This window comes from Balaenoptera ricei, chromosome 10 (genome assembly GCF_028023285.1).
Source record: "Balaenoptera ricei isolate mBalRic1 chromosome 10, mBalRic1.hap2, whole genome shotgun sequence".
Lineage (NCBI taxonomy): Eukaryota > Metazoa > Chordata > Mammalia > Artiodactyla > Balaenopteridae > Balaenoptera > Balaenoptera ricei.
The window spans coordinates 27,514,489-27,540,815 of NC_082648.1; the positions used below are offsets into that span (position 1 = coordinate 27,514,489).

The 26,327-nt window shown below is 37.4% G+C and overlaps 1 protein-coding gene across 2 annotated transcripts in view; it reads left to right on the plus strand.

Moving 5' to 3' along the window:
* The window catches only part of FGD4 (FYVE, RhoGEF and PH domain containing 4), a 214,824-nt gene that overhangs the window by 129,905 nt on the left and 58,592 nt on the right, over window positions 1–26,327 (plus strand). For both annotated transcript variants that reach the window (XM_059935621.1, XM_059935620.1), the window contains exons 2-4: window positions 9,048–9,200; window positions 17,515–17,698; window positions 22,384–22,891. In XM_059935621.1, the coding sequence (XP_059791604.1) occupies window positions 9,048–9,200; window positions 17,515–17,698; window positions 22,384–22,891 (845 nt within the window). The remainder of the gene's footprint in view (window positions 1–9,047; window positions 9,201–17,514; window positions 17,699–22,383; window positions 22,892–26,327) is intronic.

Sequence of the window (26,327 nt, forward strand, 5' to 3'; positions counted from 1 at the left end):
CCTGACCCACTACCCTGGCATTATACAGCATTGCGTATTATACAAGTTGTAACAGTAATAGCAAGTAGTTATATAGCAATTACCGTGTGCCAGCTACTGCTCTAGTACTTTCACTAGAATTAATTAAATCATAATCCTCACAACAACCTTATGAGAGAGGTACTGTTATGAATCCTGTGAATTCTCATTTACAGATCAGGAAATTGAAATAAGTCAATCAGCTATTAAACGGTAAAGCCAGGATTTGAACTTAGGCAAATTAGAGTTATATGACCGACATGCCCTGAAGAATGTTTATATTGCCCTAGGGATATATTTAGTATATACAATTACTAGTACAACTGGCCCAGAAACAGACAGGTGTTAGCTTCTGGGGATCAAGGAAGGCTGCCTAGGTGTGCATATGCGCAGCATCTGAACTGACTCCCCTCCCCCCACATTTATTTATTTATTTATTCATTCATTCATTCATTTATTTATTTATTTGGCTGCGTTGGGTCTTCGTTGCTGTGAGTGGGCTTTCTCTAGTTGTGGCGAACGGGGGCTACTCTTCATCGCGGTGCATGGGCTTCTTACTGCGGTGGCTCCTCTTGTTGCAGAGCACAGGCTGTAGGCACGCAGGCTTTCAGTAGTTGTGGCTCACGGGCTCTAGAGTGTAGGCTCAGTAGTTGTGGCACGTGGGCTTAGTTGCTCCACGGCATGTGGGATCCTTCTGGACCAGGGCTTGAACCCGTGTCCCCTGCATTGGCAGGTGGATTCTTAACCACTGCACCACCAGGGAAGTCCCTGAGCTGACCTTTTGATACAGATGATCATATTGGAGAAATTTAACACCAGTTAGCAGGCCCATATGCACATTAATATACTAAGAGATCTTTTATAGTATGTATGTTCATAGATTTCAAAACTTAAAACTGTTACGAACCTTAGGCTCTGGCAAAAAGTGTGACGACTTCAAAACAGCACTTACTTGATTACATGGATGGGCAGCTTCTCAGGGATATTTCTCATTGTCAGTACAGCAGTAATGCAGGTTCTTCTGATAAATCTAGGGCCCAGTTTCTTCCACTTGGTTATAAAAAAGAAGGAACCAAGAAATGGGTGTTATTATAAATTGGCATCAGTTTATCGGGTAAAGCACAGCAGGCTGTGAACCTCCTCCAACTCAGATGGTGTCAACTAGAACCGCCCTTTGCAAGCCGGGCAGAAGGAGCAGCATGTAATTGATTGTGGTTTCCCTTTACTCCCACCTTCCCCTCTGGTCATGGCTGCAGGCATAGAGTAACTTTTTGTGCTTTAAATGGCAAGAACTTTTCTGTAATCTTGACCAACATTCTTAGTTAACTATAGCCAAAAGGGGAACCTCCATTGGTGTTTGGTTGGGGGTGGAAGAGCTGCCACCAGCTCCCTTCCCCACGCAGGGGTATGCAGAGGAAGTTTGGTCTCTACCTAAAATAACACCATGCCAAGGCACAGCAAAACACACTGACCAACCAGGCCCAGCACCAACCCAGAAGGCATCGGGGAATGTGCACTTTCAACACTTTCTGTGCGGGGATTCATGGCATCTAATGAATGGTCACTCTGAAGGTGGGGAGCAGGAATTCAGACCCCTAGAACCCATGGTTGAATTGTAGTGATATACACAGTCTGCTATACATACATATATTAATACATAACAGATACTATGGCTGTGGGCCTCATCTGTGAGCTCCTACTCAAAACTGGAGTTTTGACAATCTTAGTGAGATGTGTTTCAGTTCATCTAATAGATTTTACCTTTGAAAGGATCAGTCACAATAGCATTCTTTAGTTACAATAGCATTCTTTAGAAATTTTACTGTCCTTTTCACTACTTTTGAGTAGCAAAAATTTCAATAAAATTATGGAGCGTGTTTCAGGAAAATAAAATATTTCTAGTTTAAAAACAAATGATTTTTGTGTTTTTAGAGGCTGCATTTATCTTATCTCATTACATATGTTGTTGCATATACCTTAGATACAATAGTAACAGTTGCCTTTTTACATATTTTGTTTGTATCATACAGCAGTGGGACCTTTAAAAATAATGAATATCTACAGTTACCTACCTTCAAGGCTTATTTTGAGTTCATATTACTTTTGAACTTCAAAGACCTGAAGCAATCTGCTTTTCCTGACAGTATAACTCTGTACTATTCTATAATTTTAGGTAGCATCAGATGCTGAGTCTGAAACATTGGCAGCCATAGTGCATTTTACTTGATTTTTTAAATAATTAATTAATTAATTAATTAATTATGGCTGTGTTGGGTCTTCGTTTCTGTGTGAGGGCTTTCTCTAGTTGTGGCAAGCGGGGGCCACTCTTCATTGCGGTGCGCGGGCCTCTCACTATCACGGCCTCTCTTGTTGCGGAGCACAGACTCCAGACACGCAGGCTCAGTAATTGTGGCTCACGGGCCCAGTTGCTCCGCGGCATGTGGGATCCTCCCAGACCAGGGCTCGAACCCGTGTTCCCTGCATTGGTAGGCAGATTCTCAACCACTGCGCCACCAGGGAAGCCCCATAGTGCATTTTAGTTAGTGACTCTATAAATTTAAATTCTATTATTATAATCTGTAAATAAAATTACAGCTTATAATAAATAAAAATATTTCAGTTGGTTGCTGGGAGTTTTGGCTGCTACTTTTTTTTATCAAGACAAACATCTGGATAGTTCTACAATTCCAGATGTTTAGAAATCTGCTGGGTTGTGAGGAAGATTACTTGGGTAAAGTTTTTTGTTCTTTTTTTTTTTCCCCCTAGATATTTAGAATTTGTGTATAAATAACCTGGAATGTTTAAAAATTTACCTAAGAATGGAAATGTTTGAAATTTTGTATAGGTTAAGCTCTCAAACAGCTACATGTCTCCTTTATTGTTGGAATTTAGAAAACACCTCTCATGAAATAGAAAATGAGAATGTAAGCAGGTGAAGAGAAACTTTCCTGAAGTATCTAGAATTCATTTCTTCAACAATTATTTACTGAGCATCTACTTATGTGGCAGGTAGTGTTCCTGAGATGTTCCCAGGGCTTACATTCTAACCAGGGGAGACAGACAATTAAAAAAATAAATAACGTAGTCTTTTAGACGGTGATAAGGGTTATGGGGTGGTGGGGGGGGGAACCCTGTGAGTAACAGTAATACTAGATGGAGTGGTCAGGGTAGCCCATGTTGACAAGATGCAGTTTGAGCCAAGATGTGAGGAGAAAGCAGTTATCTGGGGGAAGAGCATTCCAGCAGAAAACTAGCTAGACCAAAGGCTGTAAAGCATGCTTGGCCTGTTGGAGGAATAGCGGGGAACCAGTATGACTAGCATGGAGTGAGCAAGGGGGCAGTACTAGGCAATGAGGTCAGTGGCAAGGGGACTAAGGTCAGATCATGTAGAGCCTGTCAGCCACTGTAAAGAGGTGAGTTGTTTAACTGTGAGTGAAATGTGGAGCCATGGAAGAATTTTAAGCACAGGAGGGACATGATCTGACTTGGGTTTTAAAAGGGATCTCTGTGACCTGTTTGAAAACACAGAGGACAAGGGTAGGTGCAGGGAGACCAGGTGGAAGGTCTTGCTGTAATCCAGTCAAAGATTGTGGTAATTTAGGCCAGAATAGTAGCTGAGCAGGTGGTAGTGGTAGACGGTAGAGTCAACAGAATTTCCTGATGGATAGGATGTAGAGTCTGAGAGAAAAGGGGAGGACTTTAGGACACTTCCAAGCTTTTTGTCCTAAGCACAGATGAGGTTGCCATTAACTGAGATGGAGAGGATGGTAAAGGCAGTTAATTTTGAGTGAGAGTTGGGAGACAAGGGAGTCAGATTTGGGTGTGAGTTAGTTCTTAGACATACTAGTAGAGATGCTGAGTAGGCAATTGAATACATTAGTATTTCTTTACTTTTTTTTTTTATTAAGCAAGGGATATGCTTTTTTAATTAAAATTTTTATGTTAAAAATGCATAATATAAAGTTTACCATCTTAACTATTTTAAGCGTACAGTTCATTGGCATTAAGTACAGTCACATTGTTGTGCTACTGTGACAATCATCCATCCACAGAACTCTTTTGATCTTGTAAAACTTAACTTTTGTAAAACAATAACTTCATTCTCCTATTCCTCCAGTCCCTGGCAACCACTATTCTACTTTCTGTCTCCAATTTTGACTACTCTATGTACCTCATTTAAATGGAATCATAAGGTATTTGTGTTTTTCAACTGGCTTATTTCACTTAGCACAATGGCCTCAAGGCCATCCATGTTATAGCATGTATCAGAATTTCCTTCCTTTTTAAGGCTGAATAATATTCCATTGTATGTATATGCCATATTTGTGTTTATCCATTCATCCGTCAACAGATACTTGGTTTGCTTCCACATCTTAGCTATTATGAATAATGATGCTGTGAACATAGGTGTACACATGTAAAGGATATACTTTTAAAAATAATTTGTAGCACATATACTTGGTGACTTTCATAGATTTTTCTCTTTTTTGTATAAGTAATTAATAAGTACATTTTCATTGTAAAAGATTTAAATGATATTGCTGTATAGACAGCAAAACATAAAAGTTCTCATTCATTCTCTCACCCTACCCCTGTCCCCTTGCCATGTTACCTTACATTCATTTCAGTACAGTTATACACGTATGTATGTATCTTATTTCTTTTTTTAAAGTGGAATCATACTGTACATATTTTTCTAGTTTTTTGTCTTTTATTTAATAATATCTTGGAGATCTTCCCAGTCTTATTTTTGTTTTTCTGTTTTTCACAGCTGCATATGTTGCACTGACTGTCCATATGCATATACTTTTATACACACAAGATTGTTTCTGTAGATTAGATTCCTAGAATTAGATTTTCTAAGTCCAAGGAAATTTCTTAAACTGTCCATCATATTTTCTTCTTAAGATCCTTTGTGGTTTGCTTATTATTTGGCAGGGTGGGGTGGACGTGGGTATGGATTTTATTACTGAGTTCTTGAAGTTTGGGCAACTGAAGTCGTTTTCTGAAATAAATTTCCTTGCTCAGGATTTGTTCCTCATTGACAAATGAGTTTTATAACTTTAATTGCTTTTTTTAAAAGTGCAATTGATCTCTTAATCTAGGCATTTTAAATAGCACATGGGAGATATGACCCATATCCAGAATCTGTGGGACAGATGTGGAGTCTTTGAAGGGATGATAGGAGAAGACTGTTGAAAAATGTCTTATAAATAGAATATTTTCCAGTGGAGAAACTTGTCAGACACCACCTTACTCAGTGACCAAGGTTAACACCACATGATAATCATGTTGATATCATGCAGTGATGTAATGCAGTGAGATGGGTACATCACCTCTGTGATGTTCTTCCCCCAAACCTGTAAAGCCAATCTAATCATGAGAAAACATCAGAGAAACCCAGTTTGAGGGACATTCTACAAAATACCTACCAGGACTCTTCAAAACTGCCAAGGTCATGAAAGATGAGCAAAGACTGAGTAACTCTCACGGATTGGAGAGCTAAATGCAACATGATATCTTGGTTTGGATCCTGTGACAGAAAAAGAATGTTAGTGAAAAAAATGGTGAAATCTGAATGAAATCTGTGGCCTAGTATTGTACCAATATCAAATTTTTAGTTTTGATAACATACTGTAGTTACATAAGATGCTAACCTAAGAGCCTGGGTACAACTCTTCTGTAAATCTAAGATTATTTCAAAATATTGGTTGTTTTTCTTTTTTTTTTCTTTTTTAAGTATCTCTTTCCTTCTGGACAATATACACCTAGCAAGATTGTTTCCCTTAGAAAACTACTCTGTGCTCTTAAATCAAGAGATCCTCTTGTCCTGAGGGGTGGAGTCCATGGAGATCTTCTGGGCTAGAGACTTGGTGCAGCTGGGAGAGATGTTATGATTGGGTGAGGCACTATAGACATGGCCATAAAGATGTGATCTGAGGTCATGGATACCATGACAAGAGATCAGGCCTGAAGAATCAAGAAGTGAACGGACTTCGCTTTGGAGTAAATCCAACCTTAATTTGTGAAAGAGCCATTCAAGAATAAGTTGGCAAAACGTAACAACCCAACACAAAATTTTGCAAATAGGAGACAAAATTACCCTAACCAGTCAGAGAGATTATCTGCCACTCACAAGTACTATGCAAAAGACACATAAATGAAAGTTAAGCCATAGTGGGAACCTCTCCAGTTGGAACAGGGAGGTTTATGCAGTCAAAGATGAGGCTGGATTAACTGAGAATATCTGAGGATACCCTGCAGTTACATCTGTCTAGACAGTTCTTACAGGATATATGACCCAGCAAGCATAAGACAGAGGAATGCAAAATGGTTAGGACCAGTACCTAAATAGATTACCAATCCTCAAGAAGAGACAGTAAATAGGACCCCTCTCCCTATGCTAACATAATGTAACTGGTTGTATCTGTGCCCAGAGATACCTGTTTAATCACTCATACTGGTTCTTGGTAAATTGGAATCTGAAAGCCTCTATAATATAAAATTTCTTGAATAGGTAGACCATCTGGTTACAATTTTGGTTTCAAGTCCCTGTTATGCAACTGGTACCCAAATAAGGACTGTCTACAAATGTGAATAGGCTGAGTCAGTCATAAACAAGCAAAAAGAAGTATTCCTCTGTGTTGCTAATATCCAGGATGTTAGAAGATGCTTTAATGAAATGGTGCTGCCTAATTTTAGTCAAACTTCCTTTACCATTATGTGTTTGACCTAGACCATGGTCAGCAAACTTTTCCTGTAAAGGACCAGGTAGTAAATAATAGTAAAGATTTTGGGCTTTGCGTGGTCTCTGTTGCGTATTTGTCTTTGCTTTTTTCTTTTTTAACAACCTTTTAAGAATATGTTTTCTGTGTCTTTCACCATATTTTCATACCTTGTGATAATGGCTGAAGTTTGGAGATGGGTTTTAAATAATGATCTGAAATGAAGTTTCTGGCTGTGGATTTATTATCACTGGCAAAAGATTTGTAATCATGACTTTAATGGATTCAAAAGAAAATAGATGTGTACTTGATCTCCTACTGCAGGCATTTTATCACATTCATCTGAGATGTTCTCTAATAAATATGATCTTGTAAACCCATCAGATCCTGCAAGCTTGCTATCCAGAAATTAAGTGCCTAGTTTTCAATTAAAAATTATTATTTGTTCAAGACATGTTTTGTTTCTAAATAGGTTAATTATTAAAGTAGTTTCATCTTTTAATATGTAACAGTGGTGATCTATTTTTTAAAGATTCAATTTAATTCGTTTTCTCATTTACCCCTTAGCTGCCCCCTTTTATAGTTTTGTTGCTATAAATCATCTCTAAAGCTGCATTCTTGCTTTCACAGTGTCTCATTTTACTGTCAAGTTACAGTTTCTGCCTCTGATTTGTAGTTGGGCTGTGGCTTTTCACTGTGTCTGCCCCAAGGCCATCCTTCACTAGACCCCAGCAGGTGGCCTTTCAGATACTAAGCCATTCTTGGGATCATTGTGGAACAAACATCCTAATGCCCCTAAAAGGCTAAGTGGTTGGATGGTACACTGTGGATTTTAGGAATATGCTTTGCCTACTTCATGTGGTTTTTCTAAGAAGGTAGATAGGATCACACATTTAAAGACTGAGCTTTTATTTCTTCTGTTTATAATTTTTAATATGCTGTTAAATAAGTGTTCCTTAAATCTTGCATTCAAGGCCTTTATTTGGCTAAACAATGCTTTATTTAATTGGCAGCCCATTTTAGCAGAAGGGTGTCTGATGAAACTCATTTAATGTGTTTTAGCATTGGGTCTCTAATAACTTCTCAGACAATACTTGGAACTATTAATATCTTCTAAAATTTGTTTTACCTAGATATATTTTAAGGGGAGCACAGAAAATAAAGCGGTGTTGTAGTTTTTAATCAATATTACCCAATAATCAATTGAAGTAAAAGGGAATTTTTTTACTCAATAAAAAGTTGATTGGGTTTTATTAGCTTTTCTTGTTTTGAATAATTATTAAGGCCTTTTATCTCTAATAGTTCTCATTTTAAATATTTGGATTCTGTAAAAATGAAACTGTTTCTTAGTCAAATGGTAGTTTCTTAAATGGCATACTTTTATTTAACGATAGTGAATTTCCTGGTAGAAATTTTATTTTCTCATAAACAGGGTCTAATCTGTTGTTAATATCACCATGTCAACTAGAAGAAAGGAAAATTCAGCATGCGTATAAAGAGAAAACACTGGCTTATGATTTCTTTAAAAGTCTCTGAAATTCAGTATTTAACTTCTTATATCAGAAATTGAACAAAGAATTGATCTGTTCTCCATCTATGCCTCATGATGTATTTCAGTGTTTTAAAGCACTGCAGTGTTTCAAAGATTTTTGAGTTGTAACTAAATATGAATATTATCTACATACTCTCATCATTCTTTTTTTTTTTTTTTTTTTGAAAACGGGTATTAATAATACGTTGATTTGGAGTCTGAGTAAGCTAGTGAGAGAGGGGCATGGTGTGTGTGTGTGTGTGTGTGATTTCTTCATTTTTAATCAAGCCATTCTTCTAGAGTCTTTAGGTCAGCTGTCATGTTCGTGCTTTCCTGCTTTGTTCTTTTGAACCACTCAATGACTGGTGACTGACTGGATGCTGGAAAGGAACGCTTTTAACAGATTAGTGCTGGGGCCCTCTGGTCCTCTCCTTCACCTGCATCATAGCAGCTGCATTCTGCCCTTTCCATGGCCCTGCAAGGAAAGGGGCGGGGAGGGGGGCGGTGGTGGGGAGAGAGAGAGAGAGAGTGTGTGTGTGTGTAGTAGTCAGCAGTCTCTGTCAGCATGTATTATAAGGTTTCTCAAGCACATGGAATGAGATCTTTCTCAGGAAAACTCTTTGTCAAGGCCAGCACACGTGGGAAAAGTATTTCAATGCATACTCTTGTAACTGTGACTGTTTTTTTTTATGGGGTCAGAAGAAATTAAGTCCTGAGACGTAGCTATGCTCCACCTCTGCATTTACCTGTCCTTTCTTTTTGAACTCTCCCAGGCAGCAGTACCTGTCCAAAGATCACTATAGTTTCACCTTGCTTGAAAAGCAGCACAACCACACTGATTGATCAGAATGTATCTGATGAAGAGGCTCAGGGAATAAATGGGAAAACTCCAGCAAAACACTCAGCTGCAAGTCCAAAGCCACAAGGTATGCTGATCGCGTTTTTTTGATCAGGTTGCATGCTTTCTTCATTGATGAAGACAACACAGAAGAATGATGATCACTAAGAAAGAGTTTTAAGCTCTAAATGGGAGGAACTGGGTGCATTTATTTTTTCAGGAGAAAAGTCAGTCTGTGAACCTACTCAGGCAGGGTTTCTACTCCTAAAACACCTTATATATTTCTCTATTATGGTTCTTTTCATGTTGCATAAATTGTTTACATGTCCCCTTAATGGAAATGTGATCTCTTCATGCATTATGCTTGACATAGTACAAGAGCCTAACTTACTGTTTGCATAATAAATATGTAACAAATTAACGTGTGTGTCGGAAAGTCGTCGTGACTTGCTAGACGTCAGAGGGTCTGTGAAACAGATTGTTCTAAAACAGTGCTTTAATATACTTAGCAAGAATGTGATTTTGCAATATTAAGGAACTGGGGCTTTTCAGGCTTCCTAGTAAAGTCATCCACAGAAAAAGAGTCCGTCTATTTAAAAATTATAATGGTGGAAATCTCTGAATGCTTTGTTCAGTGACCACTTTCTTTTACAAATAAATTTCTAGTAAACTGTGTATTAACTTTAAGAAGCACAGAATTATAATTTTGATGATTGAGAGCAAGGCCTTTTGAAGTGTAACAAACACAAAACTATGCTACACTGTGGCTTAATGTGTAGTTTCTTTCTAATATGTTTTCATTTATATCAAATGCTGAACATTCAGCCAAGAAACAATACTAGGCATTTTCAGAATCACTATACTTTGGAAAAATCAATTTCTATTTGGATTATTTTGTATTTACTTTGGTCTCTTTCTTGTTCTTATGTTTTAAGAATTTCTGAAAGAGATCTTTAATGGGGGTAAAATGGAGTCTTCCAGGTTATGGGATATTTTTCTTTTTGTTCTCACTGATAGCTCTATTGGTAGTTGTATGAGATATGGCTATCAAACAAGGTCAGATAATTGGAGATTCAAATGACTAGCTCATTCATGAGTTTATAACCTTAATCTTTGGCCATATTCCTTATAACATTGTGAATATGAAAATAGAAAATTTTCTGATCATGATTTAAGCCATTTTATTTGCACAATACAAAATTCCATCTTGCTCATTAGACCTAAGCTGACCTCAAATAAGGTTAAAAAATATGTAAGAAATAAATACAATTCAATTTTATGTAATTGCCCAGATCAAAAGCATGAATTTCATTATTTATAAAGACTGTTTTGGAAAGATGCATTGCATTACTTCATTGTTTTTTTAGTTCATTGAGGTAAATTCTAGCAATGTCCTTCCTGAGCTGCCGTATGCCAAATAATCCTATTCTTTAGGGGAGAAAACACTGACCTTGCTTTTTGCTGTTTGCAGTTATATTAAAGTCAATGTATTGCTATTTAAATATATATAATTACTTCCTATCTTGAATATGGGTTTATATATATAATTTTACATAACGACAGAGTATTTCCTGATAGTAAATAAACTACATAGAGTACTTTATACTTCTTTTTCAAAATATTCTCACTCATTGTTTGGCCCTTCCCTGGCCCCCCTAGCTAAAATTTTAACCCCACCATCACCCCTTAAGTCTCATATTTGATCATCCCTGCTTTGGTTTTTCTCATTCATTACAGATTGGTCTACTATATATTTAACTCATCCATGTTGGTTATTTTTTCTGCCTTTTACACTACTACATCCCCTGTGCCTAGCACACAGCATCGCAGGCCTTCAGTAATACTTACTGAATGAATCCTGCTCCATCATCATGTCTCTTTTAGTTTCAGCTGTTCTTTGTTTAAAACTTAGACTGTGTGCCATAAAGAGAGCAGCGTCCTGAAATGAGGCTACATCTTGGTATTGTCAGATCAGCTGCCAAATAGATTGAGCACCACTTATTGACTTGCTGACAGATAGTATTTCCCACCCTCTAGTAGAGAGAAGCTACTTTTAATTTCTCCAGATCCTTAGGAACATTTGGGTGACTGAGGCTGAGAAATGAAGGGGATGCTAACGGAGACTTCCTGCTCAGAGTGAGGGATTATGACACTGACACCTTTCTGCCCACTTCCTTGCAACTCCCTTATAAGTTATGCATGACGAGGCTGTTGAGGCTTCAAGATCCATTATGGAATTTTCATTCATTTGAAGACTGTTGTTCTAGATCAGTAGTTCTCAGCTGGAGATAATTTTGCAGGCCTGTTGCACTCCTCTTGACCCCATGAGTATTATTTGGAGGCTTTTTTGCTTGCGACGACATTTGGGAGTTGCTACTGGCATTTAGTGGGTAGAGGCTAGGGATGCTGCTCAACATCCTACAATGCACAGGCCAGCCTTTTCCACCGTCCTGACAAAGAATTATCTGACCCGAAATGTCAGTAGTTTGAGAAGCTCTGATCTAGATCCTAAAAATGGCTCATAATTGTATCTTCTTTATGTGTTTGTTTCTCATGTGGAGTGCTAATATTTGGTGATGTTTAAAAGGAGAGAACTGACTACTTATATTAGTGGGGATTATGTAGTAATGTGTCTGGAACAACATCAAGTTTATGTTTTTGTGTTTATTAATTACTGATAAGTAAATAAATCCTGAGGATTTAGATAGTGACGATAGTCAATAATACTGTATTGTATATTTGAAAGTTGCTAAGAGATCTTAAAAGTTCTCATCACAAGAAAAAAAAAACGTGTAACTGTGTTGACAGATGTTAACTAGACTTACTGTCATATATGCCAATATCAAATCATTACGCTGTACACCTGAAATTAATATAATGTTATATGTCAGTTATATCTCAAATTTAAAAAATTACTAACAAGTAGATATTTTTGAAGAATTATATTTTTCAAAAGGATAAAAGACCTAAATTTTAGATTAGATAAGCTTTCATTTGAATCTAAGCCTGTAGCTTTTGAAATGGATTCCTTCTATAGTTAGGGCTTGTTTTGCCTCAGAAAATACCCTAAGGCCTTGGGAAACAATGGTTTATTCACTTTTTACCAATCCTACCAGTCAAACAAATTACTGAGCAACTCCAATATGTCTTTCTTGTTCACCACTTTTAATATTGGCCTATTTTCTGCCATGCTAGACATGACTCAAAAGAACTTCTTAGCAATTAAAGATAGTTGTACTTTTTCTCTTAGGAGCTAGACATAACTAGCTCCATAGTTAACATTCTCCATAGTTAATTATTTTGATAAAGCCCACATAGTGTCACTTCTCAATCATTAAGCCTTAATGTTTAAAAAATTTTCATCAACTTTGAAAGCCGCATTATTGTTCAAATAATTTAAGTAAATATACTCAATTTACACAACTGAGTAATTCATTTCATCTGCTTCTAAGGTAAAGCATTCTATGTGTAATGTTTCATTCTTAAAGTATAATATGTTACAAATGGTAGTCCCCAAACTTAAACTGGTGTAAAGAAAAAAAGTGTTACTGCCATTCCAATTCTACAGGAATCAAGCTAATAACCCACCAACTGCGCACCCTGAGGGGAATTTAGGATGGAGAAAAACAGGAAGCATTCTTTGCTTGGATATACCATCCCCTAGATAGTTAAGATACCTATCTAAGGAAAAATTTCAATGACCCCAGATTCTTGAATCTTCCCTACATAGAAAAGCACTAAAATCATTAACTTGAGATGTCTGTCTATTCTTTGTGATTAGCAGTAATCATTCTGTGCTTCATTACATGTTTTTCCCAGCAAAAGAAAGTTCATATATATCTTGGCTCTTCCCTTACCTCTTTGGAGCAGTTCTTCAGGGCTGAGAGGCTGTCTCCCTGGCTTGAGTCCTTAGTAAGGTCCCTGAATAAAACTTAACTCATAACTTTTCCTTATGCATTTTTCTTTCAGTAGACAGTGGCAATTAGTTTCTTTTTCATTCTCAATAATTATTTTGCATACTTGGAAATTTTTGAATAATTAAATTTTTTGGTTTTATTTACTATCCGTAAAATTGGCTATAGTAGAGCCCATTTTACCTATAGTCAATTAGATACCTCAAACTTAGCATGTCCTTGACTAGACTACTGATCTCTCCAAAAATTGCTTTACCTATTGTGTCAGTTGATGACAGTTCCATCCTGCCAGTTGGGCAGGCCAAATGTCTGAGTCATTCTTGATTCTTCTTTCTTTCTCTCAAACCTCACGTTTAATCTCTCAGGAAAACTACTTTTTTTTTCCCAGGTAAACTAATTTTAAAATATATCTGGAATCTAACTATTTCTCACTACCTCATTTTAAACACCATTATATAGTAATCTCATAATGAAACCAAGCAGGACCCTGTGGGGCTCCTGGGCACTGAAGCCTTTCTGTCCCCCATTTCTTGACTCCATCCTTCATGACCTTCTCTGCGTTCCAAAGGACAGATTCGAACTGTTGCTAATCCGGGAAGGGAAGGGATCCAAAGACAAGGGAGAGGCAGCCAAGAAACAATAGTGCAGCCTTGGGGAAAAGTCCTGGTTCCACCTCAAGGGATACACAGAACTATGTCTTTAAGCTTTTTAAGATGTCAGCATTCTTCATACCAGAGAATTCCAACTGAGGCTGAATTAAAGGAACCAGAGTAACTCATCAAGATTACCTGAGACCAGATTAGAGGAGTGCAAGCCCTGCACACACCCTAATCTTATCAGCAACCCCACCCTTGACCCATTGCTATAAAACTCCTCCTCAAATCCTCCTAGGTTGGGACACAGCTTTTTGGGGCAGGTGCCCTCTGTTCCCCTTTTGCCTGGCAAAGCAATAAAGCTATTCTTTTCTACTTCACCCAAAACTCTGTCTCCGAGATTCAGTACGGCACCAGTGCACAGAAGCCGAGCTTTCAGCATCACTAACTCTTCTCCCTGTTCCTACCCTGCTCCCACCCTACTTCCCTACATTCTCTACCTAGCAGCCAGTGTGGTGCTGTTGGAATTTAAGCTATATCATATCATCCCTCAGCTCAGCGCTCTACAGGAATTTAAATCCTTACAGCACTCCACAGGTTCTGCCTTCTCAGGCCCTCCCTCTGACCTCAATACCTGCTCTGCCTGTTCCTTTGGCTCCAGTCACGTTGGCCTCCACTGGTGTGTAGCTTTCACCTACCTGGTAGAATGCTCTTCCCCAAATAATTCCCTCAACTTCTTTAAGTCTTGTTCAAATCTGAATTTCTGAAAGAGGCCCACTCTGAACACCCTACTTAATACTGCAGTATGCCCTTTTCCCCCACTCCCTACACTCCAGATCCCCTGGGTTGTTCTTTTAGCCCCTCCCCTTTCCTCTTAGCATTTACTACCTTCTGATACATGGTTTACTTATTATGTTTTTTGTTTCTTATCTTTCCCTTTGTTCATTGATATGATCAAGTGCATAGAACTTAATAGGTATTCAATAAATATTAGTTGGGATCAAAAAAAAGTTAAAAAAAATTAAAAACCGTGTATAGATATGTAAGAATTTCTCTATGATATATATTTTGGATATATATATATATATATGTGTGTGTGTGTGTGTATAAGTTTGTATATATAGAGAGAGAGGGAGAGAAGGGAGGGAGGGAGAGATCTTAGCAGTTGTATTAATTTATAATCCCTCTCAAAATGTATTAGTTCACATTGCTTCACACCTCAGTGACATTTGGTATTGTCAGATTTTGAAATTTTGGTTAATCTGATGGGGCTGAAGTGGTATTGTGGATTTAATTTGCATTTCTCTGATTATTGGTTAGATTGAACACTTTTTCCTGTTTACATCCTTTGGGCTGCAGGGGGAAGAAGTAGTAAGTAGAGTTTCAGACATAATGAACCAGAGGTGCTGATAGGACACCTAGGAGATGTCCAGAGAGCATTTGGAAATGTTGACCTCCATGGTGTAAAAGAAAAATCAAAAATGATGAGAGCAAGAGAGAAGAATCATTTTCACTTGTCAGTTATGTCTTTTCATCAGAGTATGCATTGTTTTCCTCTAAGACAGTGTTTCTGACACTTTAGCCATTCATGACCCTCTTGGGATTTTTGTCATATACCATGTAGCATTTGTGCTCTTTTATTTAAAATGTATCATAAACCAGAGAATATACACATTTGGATTGTCTCTCTTGCTGAAATAGAGACCTCCTCTGTGCCTCTAAATTAACCGTGTACCCAGTGCTCTGCTTTATCAACATCTTGAAACTGTCTCCCCATTAGAATATGAGCTCCTTGATGACACATTAGTTTCTTCATGTAATCCACAAATTTGCCAATCTCTGTGCAGGTAGTTACTGTGAATATAGTTATGATCAAAACAAACATATTCCTTACCCTCACAGGACTCCAGACTTGTGGAAGAGAAAGCTTTATATCTATAATGTATTTAATATTTTATTGCTGATCTATTATTTAATACTGCTTATTACTACTTAATAATTATATAATAATTATAAGCACTTTAGAGAAAAAGTACACAGTGCTATGATGCAGTTTAAAAGAGGCATAATTGAGATGGGAAAAGTCGGTGGAGTCATCTCTGAGAAACTGACTGGCTGATACATATCATTTTCTTTGCATCTTTCAAGTATCAAAGAAAGAATGTTCACTGAGTAAACTCTAGATGGAAGAGTTATTTTATAACAATCTTTACACACAGAATGATAAAGAACACATTCACTTCTTTGAATATTCTAGTTAGGAATATCGAAATTATTCCTAATATTAAAACTATTTGGGGGGGTGGAATATTGTCCTGGTTTACTATTTTGGTATATATTTGTTCTACACAGGAAATTTTTCCTTAAAATGAACAAATGTCACACTTGTGTAAGCCCCTTCCTTTCCAATGGATACTATACTAACCATCCCACCCCCACCCCCAAGTACATCTTGGAAAATAGTATCATTTTCATAAAAAGAAGCATTTCATTTTTTCACTGGAATTTTCTTCTTGTTTGTGTTGACAGGGAAAGAGGTAAATTGTTATACCTGTAGCTCATTGTGTTTATATATATATATACACACACACACGTGTATATATGTATGTGTGTGTGTATATGTTTTTTTCTCCCTTCTCTGTAAGAATTGATAACTGGCACAAAAATGATGAAATCTGGGCCAGTGAGCATCAGGCAACTGTCAGCTAGCTAAGTTCATAAAAGAGATGAGATTACTGAAAACCAGGGTAAACAGCTCTGGGAAAATGGGGCATGTAATTAGAAGAAGACATGATTCCCCACCCTTTCTCCAGAAGTTAGGAAAAGGGTTTTAAAAAAGGAAAAAAGGAGATGATTCTATTTGATTTGTTAAAACATGTATAGTTATATATTCTTTTACCCAGAATGTTAATTGAAGAGAAAAATGATACTGTATTGGTTTTCAAAATTGAAGTAATTCCTGTACTGATTAAACATTTGTGACATATTATATTTTCTCATCTACAGAATTTCTCATCTGTTAGGGAAAACCTGTAGATTTTAGTATTTTGGAAATAATCTGTTACTATTCAATTAATTGAGTGGAGGACTTATTAGTAACCAAATGATTTGTGGTATATTAATGCTAGGCAACTATTAATGTAGCAGACAATAGTAATAGAACTTCTATAACTACCTTTTGCAGATTTATGATGAGGAGCAGTGCTAATAATGGAAGGAGCTAGAGTCTGGGTACCAGTTATGAAATATGATCAGCCTTGTTACACCAGGCCAATCACTTAAGCTCTCTAAGACTTCATAGACATAGGAGGCAAATAATGATCTACCTCAGAGGACTGTAAAGAAAAAATTTCATCTAAGGTCAAATGAGATAAGGTGCTTTTAACTGGGAAGATGCTTTAAGTAGTGCAATATTATATTACTGTTGTTTGTTGGTTTTTTTGTTGGCTTTTATGTCTAACCTACTAGCTCTGGTTTCTAGTATATCCATTATCACCCTGTTATTAGAAAATCTGTTTTATAGCAAGCAATGTATGTCTAGGAATTAGTTTCAAATTTAATGCTTTCCTTTCTCTGTGTAGATAAATAACTGCTATGTATTAGAGTTTGGAATGTCATAGCCATATGTAGATCCATAGATGTTTAATAAAGCCATATTTAAAATCACTTAAAATTAAAAGAACCACTTGAATCTTGGAGATGGGATTTCTACAGGACACAGAGTAAATGTCCAAGATAGATAAAGGTCTCTTGGTTAAGGTTCAGTACAAATTTGACAGACCCCTTTACAAAAGATTGATAATGGTAAAGATTTTTGCACCCAGGACACCAGAATTCTTTTGTTAAGGAACAAATATCAGTGAAATACTGAATTCTATTAATTCTTTTTCTACAGTGCCTCCAAAGCCACTACACCTGCAGAATTCACCTTCGTCCAATATACACCAAACCCCCAGGCATAAAGCTTTATCTAGTGCAAAACCAAGGATGGAGGAAGTTAAACCTGCCTCTGCTTCTTGTGTCTCAAAAGAAAAACCCAGTAAGATATCAGATCTCATCAGTCGCTTTGAAGGAGGCAGGTAAGAGCTAACTTACAATGGGAGAAGGCAGAGGGGAGAAGAAAGCTGGTTTTTTAAAAAGTATGATAGAGTTACAGATTTTAAAATAAAAAATAGAGTATTTTATTCCATTAGGTTTGGTAGGCCTTTAGAAAGAGTGAATTTTTAAAATACTAATCTTGCCCTAATATGAATTCTCATTCATATTATATTATATTATATTATATTATATATTACCTGTGTGCAGTGCTCTGTGTCCCAGCCTTCTCATCACATTGTGTGCTGTGTAGATCTCATTTCCTGCGTATCTGTGTATGTCACTCTGTGTGTTGTTACTCCCTGGGGTCATTCCATTGGTCACTAGATATCTGGGTTGGAAACGCAGGAAGTTGTCTCTGTTTCTTTGCTTCTCACTTCATATGCTTGAATTTAACTCCTGTGGGCCTGTCCCATCTCTTCTTTCTGACCCATTTTATTTAATGTGGGTCTTCTGTATCCATTCAGTCCCTGTTTCCCCTCTCCCCATACCCCTGTACTGTACTAGGTTTGTGAAGAGATACTGGCAATAACAAAATTCATGCTAAATTTCCATTCATATTTATTAGATATAATTTTATATTTTTTAGTCCTGACGGTTCACAAAGGTAGCCGAAATGTATATTTCTCACTTAAAGATAAAAAAAAGCTCACATAAGTTGCTTTTCTACTTATATGACCTTCAATTGTTTTTTCTTAGAATTCCCATCACTGACTTAAATAGAATTTTTAAAAAATTTTATCAGAAGGATTTTATTATGTATCACCAAAAGTCTGTATGTAATTAAACAGTATGTATAACTTCACTTTCATCCTTGAAGCCAAATATTTCCATTCATTCTAGTGTAATATTTGGGAATGGTTTCCCATTAGATGATTTCATTAGTTATTTGCAGGATGCATTGTTATTTATGTAATGAATCATAGCTTAGAAATACTTTAAGATCTTCTGGAAATTGTGACCAAGTACAAAACTGCGGTGTCCCTCGCTTGTGAGACTATATTTACTAACAAGTTCTAGAGAAAAGTAGTTCAGAAGCCTGTCTTCATTTTTTGTTCTTAATCAATTATGGGAACTTGAGTCATAAATATTTAAACTTCAACATCTCCCCCTCAGAAGTAGGATTTTTAATACCTTTGATATCTTAAATTATAGTAATCTTTCCTAGAATGATTTATTTCCATTGAAAATTTTTTGGTTCTCATGGCAAGTTGATTCAATAGCATGTTTGCAGATTCCCAGGGCCCTGTCCAGTGACTGCATAATAAAAGGAGGGGATGGAGCCCTGACCCCTTTCCATAGTGCGTGCCAGAGCCTGTATCCTCAGATTTGGGGGTAGCTTTGGGAAGCCCCGAATGGGTCAGTATTCCAAAGACTGAGTCCTCTGAGCCTCACTATTTTGGTAACCCACTGTTTGTATTCCTCCTCTCCATACACAAAACATGCAGTTTTTCCATATCAATTTTTTTCAATATATTTTTCCAAATCAGTTTTCTTTCACTCTTTCAGAGTTAACAGATTCAAAGTCATTTTTTTTTAATTTTTATTTATTTATTTATTTATGGCTGTGTTGGGTCTTCGTTTCTGTGTGAGGGCTTTCTCTAGTTGCGGCAAGCGGGGGCCACTCTTCATGGCGGTGCGCGGGCCTCTCATTATCGCGGCCTCTCCTGTTGCGGAGCACAGGCTCCAGACGCGCAGGCTCAGTAATTGTGGCTCACGGGCCCAGTTGCTCCACGGCATGTGGGATCTTCCCAGACCAGGGCTCGAACCCGCGTCCCCTGCATTGGCAAGCAGACTCTCAACCACTGCGCCACCAGGGAAGCCCTCAAAGTCATTTTCTGATGCAAAACTTGAAGGTTGGCTCTAAGGAGAGATGTGCTGTAATGTATGGCATTTTAAGCAAAATTGTTCTAAGAGCAGATAGGATGTAATGTGAGCATTTGGGCCAATCTGGTGAAGGAATGTTACCTGTGGCAGAGTCCACTGCCAGTACGAAAAATAATTATATGTTTTTAATGAGGTATTTCCAGTAGGAACAGGCCCTAAAAAGTACGGGTTAGTGTTGCATTGGATCTATAGGACTTGAATGGAAGTTTTTATTCCTTGTTCAGTGAGGTCCATGTGCAGTGTGGCTGTCCGCTTTTACCCCAGTTATTACAGCTTAAACTAGCACTTGGTGGAATAGAGCAAGATTCTGCAGGCTCTGATTTACCACAGTAAATTGACAGGAAGAACCAATGTCTGTTACAGTGGGGTCATGTAAGACCATACGGCACTATCAAAACCTTACTCATGCGTCATAGTTTTGCTCTTTGCAATAATCTAAGTAGCTCTGGTTTATTAATAGGAGTGATTTGGAGGATGTATTTGGAGTAAGTGAATTTTATTTATTTATTTTTTACTGTGGTTTATTATTCCATTTTTTGTTTTTGTTTTCATTTTTTGAGAGTAAGAGAAACTAGGATTTTTGACCTATGAAAGACTCTAGGATTTTAGAAAGAAGTAAATAACATTTTCTCACAAAACTGAACATTGTTTTTTCCCAAGGACACTGCAAGGCCAACGGTTTCTCCGCATGGTTTGTCATCTACAGGAATCTGCTACTTATTGGTTGAACCACTGCTTTTTACTAAACCTTCCCTCCCCACCTTATCCTACACCCCTCCACACACACACATATCCCCTGGATGTCACTTATTACAGGAAATTCTTACTTGTCATCCAAAGTGGTCCTTTCCGAAGATCCTAAGTAAGTCCAAAGTTTGGTTCAGAGGATCTGCTAAGGATCTTTCCACTGTGTTGCTGCACACTGATGTGTTCAGGAAAAGGAGGACAGTTTGATTCAAATCTTCAAGGGCTTTTGGAGAAATTAGGCCTAAGGGATACGCTCCTAGAAGGCAGATATCAGCGGTGGAGTGTGTCACATTTACTTATACTGACAACCTCCAACTTTTATATGACATTTTCCCCTACCAGATTTTTCCTTTCCTTCCTGTGGTGATAAACTTTACGGTGTCTTTTTTCTTCTCTTATTGCTTTCTTACTGTCAGTCGTTATTCCCTGTTCCGTTCTCCAGTCCAGATCAGCAGTATCTGGGAGGAGTACAGTGAAGGGAGACAGTAACACACATCTCAGCATTGTCCATGGACCTTTCTGCTGTGCCCTTTCCCCACATCCCTCATGAGCCCTCATCCCATAACCTCTGCTTGTGCTGAGGAAGATGCCAGCCCTGGACTTTCTTCCCACATTTTGTATGTGGCCTGCTCACCTGTTCCTCACTCCATCCTTCCTGTTCAGTGTATTATTATAATGTGGGGTTAAGACTACAGGATTTAGAGTCAGACTTCACGGTTTGAACACGGGCTGTATTATTTGTTAGCCACGTTACATTGGCCCCATTATATAAGTTTCTAAGCCTCAATTTCTCTATTTGTGGGGTCCCTATTTTGGAATTATTATGAGTATGAAACAAGATAATCAATGTAAAGGGCTTAATGTAGTTTCTGGCAGTTAATAAATGTTAGCTGCTATTATTGAATTACTGTCATGATCACCATCACAATGAGTTATTCATTGCTCCTCAACTATTTATTGAGCACTGTCACATGTCAAGTGCTGTGCTCAGAGGTGGGGATAAAGCAGAGAACAAGACGAGCACATTTTGTACCGTCACAGAGCATTAGTCTGTTTTAATTTTTTCTCCTCATTAGGTCATAAGAATCTCTTCAAGACTGAAGTCCAGAGTTTTGTGTTTGTCCTCACTGGAATCCTAGATTAAAGTACTATATAAATATTTCCATAGAAACATTGTTATATATTGGCAGTTAAATTCCAATGTACTATTAGGATTAGGCCTCTTTGAGGTGACATCTGAGCAGAAACCTGAATGATGGGAAGGAGTAAACCACACCATTGACTTGGGGAAGATTGCCCTGGACAGAGAGAATGGCAGCTACAATACCCTTAGATATGCACATTTGCTTATTGGGGATGGGAACAGCAGGTAACTAGTATGACAAGAGCACAGTGAGTGAGGAGAGAATAGCATTTTATGAGGCCAGGGCTAGTGGGGGCTATAGTATATAGAGTCTTATAGGCCATGATCAAGATGCCAGATTTACCTTCAAGTGTTTGGGGAAAACCCTGAGAGTTTGATCTTTGTGGCCAACTTGGGAAGACTAGATTGGAGGGGATCTGTGTGGAAGCAGAGAGACAAGTTAGGAGGCTATGGCAACATGTGCAATAAAGTTTTTGAGAAATGTGTCCTGCTTTCCAAAGAAAAATAACCTTTGTTTCTAACCTGTTCATAAATTGAGGGCTAACTATACTCGTTTTTAAAATGTTAAGAAAGTAAAAATCTTGGGATAAGATGGCCTTATTAAATATTTTGCACATCTAAGTCTTTACTAACTAGGTATATTAATAAACAGCCCAAGGAAATGTTTTCAACCCTATATGTAAAGCTCAGGCTTATCATCTTTATTTAAATGTTTAGCATCCTAAAAGACTGAGAATTACTCTGGGATATTCTTACCTATGTTTCTAAAACCATCAGAGGGAAAAAAAATGTCTTCACTAAATATCCCTAAGCAGCTAGAATAAATTTGTTTTTATTCTAGAACTTGTCCATGCCAACATTTTCATACTTCCTTTGTATTTTATCTTTTAGCTCATTATCAAATTACAGTGATTTGAAAAAAGATTCTGCTGTGAACCTAAATGCGCCTAGAACCCGAGGAAGGCATGGATTGACAACCACACCTCAGCAAAAACTCCTCTCCCAACACTCACCACAGAAGCAGGGAAATGATACAGATCAATCTCAGGGTGCACAGACTTGTGTGGCTAACGGTATGGTAGCAGCACAAACCCAGATGGAATGTGAGGAGGATAAAGCGGCCACTCTTAGCCCAGATACTCCTATTCAGACTTCTGAACCCTTGCCCGATACAAACTTAGTGAATGGAGAAAGACAGGAAACAGCCACAGACCCTGCATCCCCCACAACAAATGACTGTGATGAAAATGCTTCTGACAGTAGCTGCAGGACTTTACATGTCGGCCCAGTGCTCCCCCTGGAAGAAGGAAGGGCAGACACAGAAGCCAAGGTACAGGAGAGGGAAGATGGAGAAAGCCCCCTAGAACTGGAACAGCTGGACCAGCACCATGAGATAAAGGTAAAGCATAACTAGGAAGAAGCACTGACTTTTTTTTTTTTTTTTTAATATTTATTTATTTATTTAGGTTGTACCGGGTCTTAGTTGCGGCACGCGGGATCTTCATTGCAGTATGTTTAGTTGCGGCATACAAGATCTTTAGTTGCGGCATGTGGACTTAGTTGCGGCATGCGAACTCTTGCGGCATGCATGCGGGATCTAGTTCCCCGACCAGGGATTGAACCCAGGCCTCCTGCACTGGGAGCGCAGAGTCTTACCTACCGGACCAGCAGGGAAGTCTCAAGCACTGACTATTCCACTACGGTTTGAAAACTATTTTATAGCATTTATGTGATGAATAAGTCAGATCACCCACACCACTGGTTGAATAGTTTTCAAGCTCTAGCTGATGATGCATGTTTCCCCTACTCTGAGGAGATATTCCACTTTTTCTTCCATGTAATTTCTGTTCATCTCTCTATTATGATTTCAAGATTCAGAACAGTGTGAAGACTTTGCTATAGGAAAACCACAAACATACTGTTTTTACTTACATCGGAAGAAAATGTTATTTGTTGCCCAAATGTTGAGGCTGCATCCCTAATATTTATGGTCTAAGTAACAGGAAATTATATAATCCTGAAGATCATCTTGGTTCAGTAGTTCATTTATAGAAGAAAAAACAGTCCCAGGAAGCTTAAGTGATTTTCCAGGCTCACAGTAAAAGTCCAGACCCCTTGTGCCCTGACTCTCAGGCCGGTATTGTGTCCTGATGCAAGAAGTCACAAGTGTAAATGCCTAATTGCAGGAAATGTCAATGAATGCAGCGGCCATGAGGAATAGACTAGAGACTGTGGCAAACTAGAAGTTCATTTCCTTTCTAATCAGAGCAGCAGTTTGATGAACCACCTGAACGGCATTTCTGAGCTAACAAAGAGCTGATTTGCTGGTGAAATATGTTCATAGTCTACCTGTGCTATAGCAGAAACTTTTATACAATTTCAGTAACAAGACCATTGCATTTGTATTCTTTATTCATGTCAATATAGTGCTTTGGAAAGATCAATAAATATGGCTTTTACAAAGCACTTGGAATTTCTTGGATCAAAGATGGTATATAAGCATTATCATAGCGTTCCCTGGAGTGGGGAGTTGTTTATAATTCTGAAGAAAAGAAAAAAGTTTCCATTGTTTAGTCTCTCTTATAGATTATAAACAACAATCTTTGTAGGAGAGCTGAGAATTGAAAATTGGACAATTATAGGAAAATTTGTAAAGGATAAATCCAAGTCCTAAATCTATTTAGAATTTTTTTTATGATGCTGTATCTTAAGTGGCACTAACATAGCCAGAAATTTAAAAGGACTGATACTAAATTATTAGAGTAAAAAATGATTGACTGATGTGTTCAGAACTTTAAAATGAAGTCTATCTTATAGTTCAATTTACAGTGATCCTGAAAAAAATCACAAATAGGCAAAGAGCCAGTAGTTTATTTTCTTCCAGTTAGTGAATTAATTTTAAATGCTGACTCTCAAGCAGAGAAAGTTTAAATAAGGAAGTGAGTGGGAGAAAGTGAATCATACTTGGTAACAATATCTGAAACATTAAAGAAACAGGACTTTGCAAAGTGAATCTCTTTACATCTCGATACAATAGTAGATTTTAGTGTCTCTGTATTTAAATCACGGTGAATGGAAAAAAAGTTTAGAACCAAGGAACTCAAGACTCACATCTATTCTTTTACAGTTGGGATGATGCCACCAGCAACTATTTGTAAAACAGTAAGAGCTGTTTTTATTAAGGGAAATATTTTAATTGGTGATGATGCCTGTGGTTGCTGGGTACTACTTTTTTCCCCCTGTCATATATTATTATGTATACATTTTCATAGATGAGTCTTATTTGGTTTGGGAGAGACTTAATAGGGCTTCCTATTAAATTAGTGAGACATGGAATAGTACATCTGGTCTTTCTCCTAATGGGCATTTAAGCAGTGGTTGGCACATGCTATATGTGGGAAGAAAAAGGACATTTTCTCTGCAGAGCTGTTGATCCAAATACCACATGAGTCTCCCATCCAAAAAGGAGTATTAGAATGTAATTTCTTCATGGTGACAACGTGTTCTCTTTTGCTGCTTTAGTGCTTGTTACATTGCCTTTCCTTGTTCCAAAATGCAAACATAAATGTTAGCAGTGTTAAGATGATAAGTGTATTTTACCACAATTAAAAATAAAAAATAAACTTAAAAAAATTTTTAAGTTAGTAGTATATAGTAGACTAAACAATTGGAACCAGGAAATCTTGATGCTACTTCTTGTTCATCCACTAACCAACATTATGACCTTGAACAAATCAATTAAATTCTCTAATTAAAGGGTTCTAAAATTCTTTAGTTGAAGAATATAAACTGAGTCTGATCTTAAGTCTCTCCTTAGTGATAATAATATAATAATTCTGTGCTGTTGTATGTAGGTATATTCCTTTGTTAGCATAGCCCTCCAGATCGTCAGCTGCTGCTTTTTTTTTTTTTTTTTATTTACAAGGGTCTAAACATGCATATCTTTATGGCTTTCTCCTGTCACAATGAATCACCAGCTATAAGTTGTCCTTTGTTGGTTTTGGTAAAAATCAAATGAAACACAGCAGGAGATCTCAGAGTGCATTGTCCACGAGTGTAAAAATGCTGTGTTGATGACAGATCATACTGTTTTTATTAAAGCTAAGGACATTGACTTGACTTTGCTTTTTGACCCTGGTACTCTACTGTCAAGGTGATTTTATTTCTACAAATTTTCCTTCTGCTGGCCTCATCAATGGTTCACCATAAAACATTAGACAAATTCTCATCGTCTGTATATGATTATAGCAGGTTCTGTTGTGCTGCTCCCTGCAACTAAGAAGATGTTTCTCAGCTTTGTCCAAAGAGGACTCAATTTACTAGTGCTCCTCCCTTGCACGATGTCTTCTTGTTTTAATACCAAATTATAAAATGACACAGACTCAATGTAAAGCATCCTGATGTTCCTTTTAATACCATTTACTAAAAACTTGAGCTAGCTGTCATATATTTTTAAAAAGAGAAAAATTACTATATCTAGCAAATAGTGACATATCTGGGCAGGATATGCAGGATTTTCTGTTCTGTTTAAGACCTAAATGTAGTGGATCTCTCAGTTCGCAGATCTGTATTATATTTAGAAAATTATTTACAAATAACTTTAACAGTAACTAGATAAAATAGTGCTGTACACAAGATTCTAAAACTATTAACACTACAGTGCAACCAGGGATCTGTTGAAGGAACAGGCAGTCTGACCCATCTTCCTGTTTGTAATCTCAAATTGGTTTTCATGTCACTTCTACGGTGTAGCGCTATTCGATGCCTTAAAACAATTATGTACACGATGAAAACCTTTAGTTCATATTCTCAGAGGACATATATTCTATGAGATT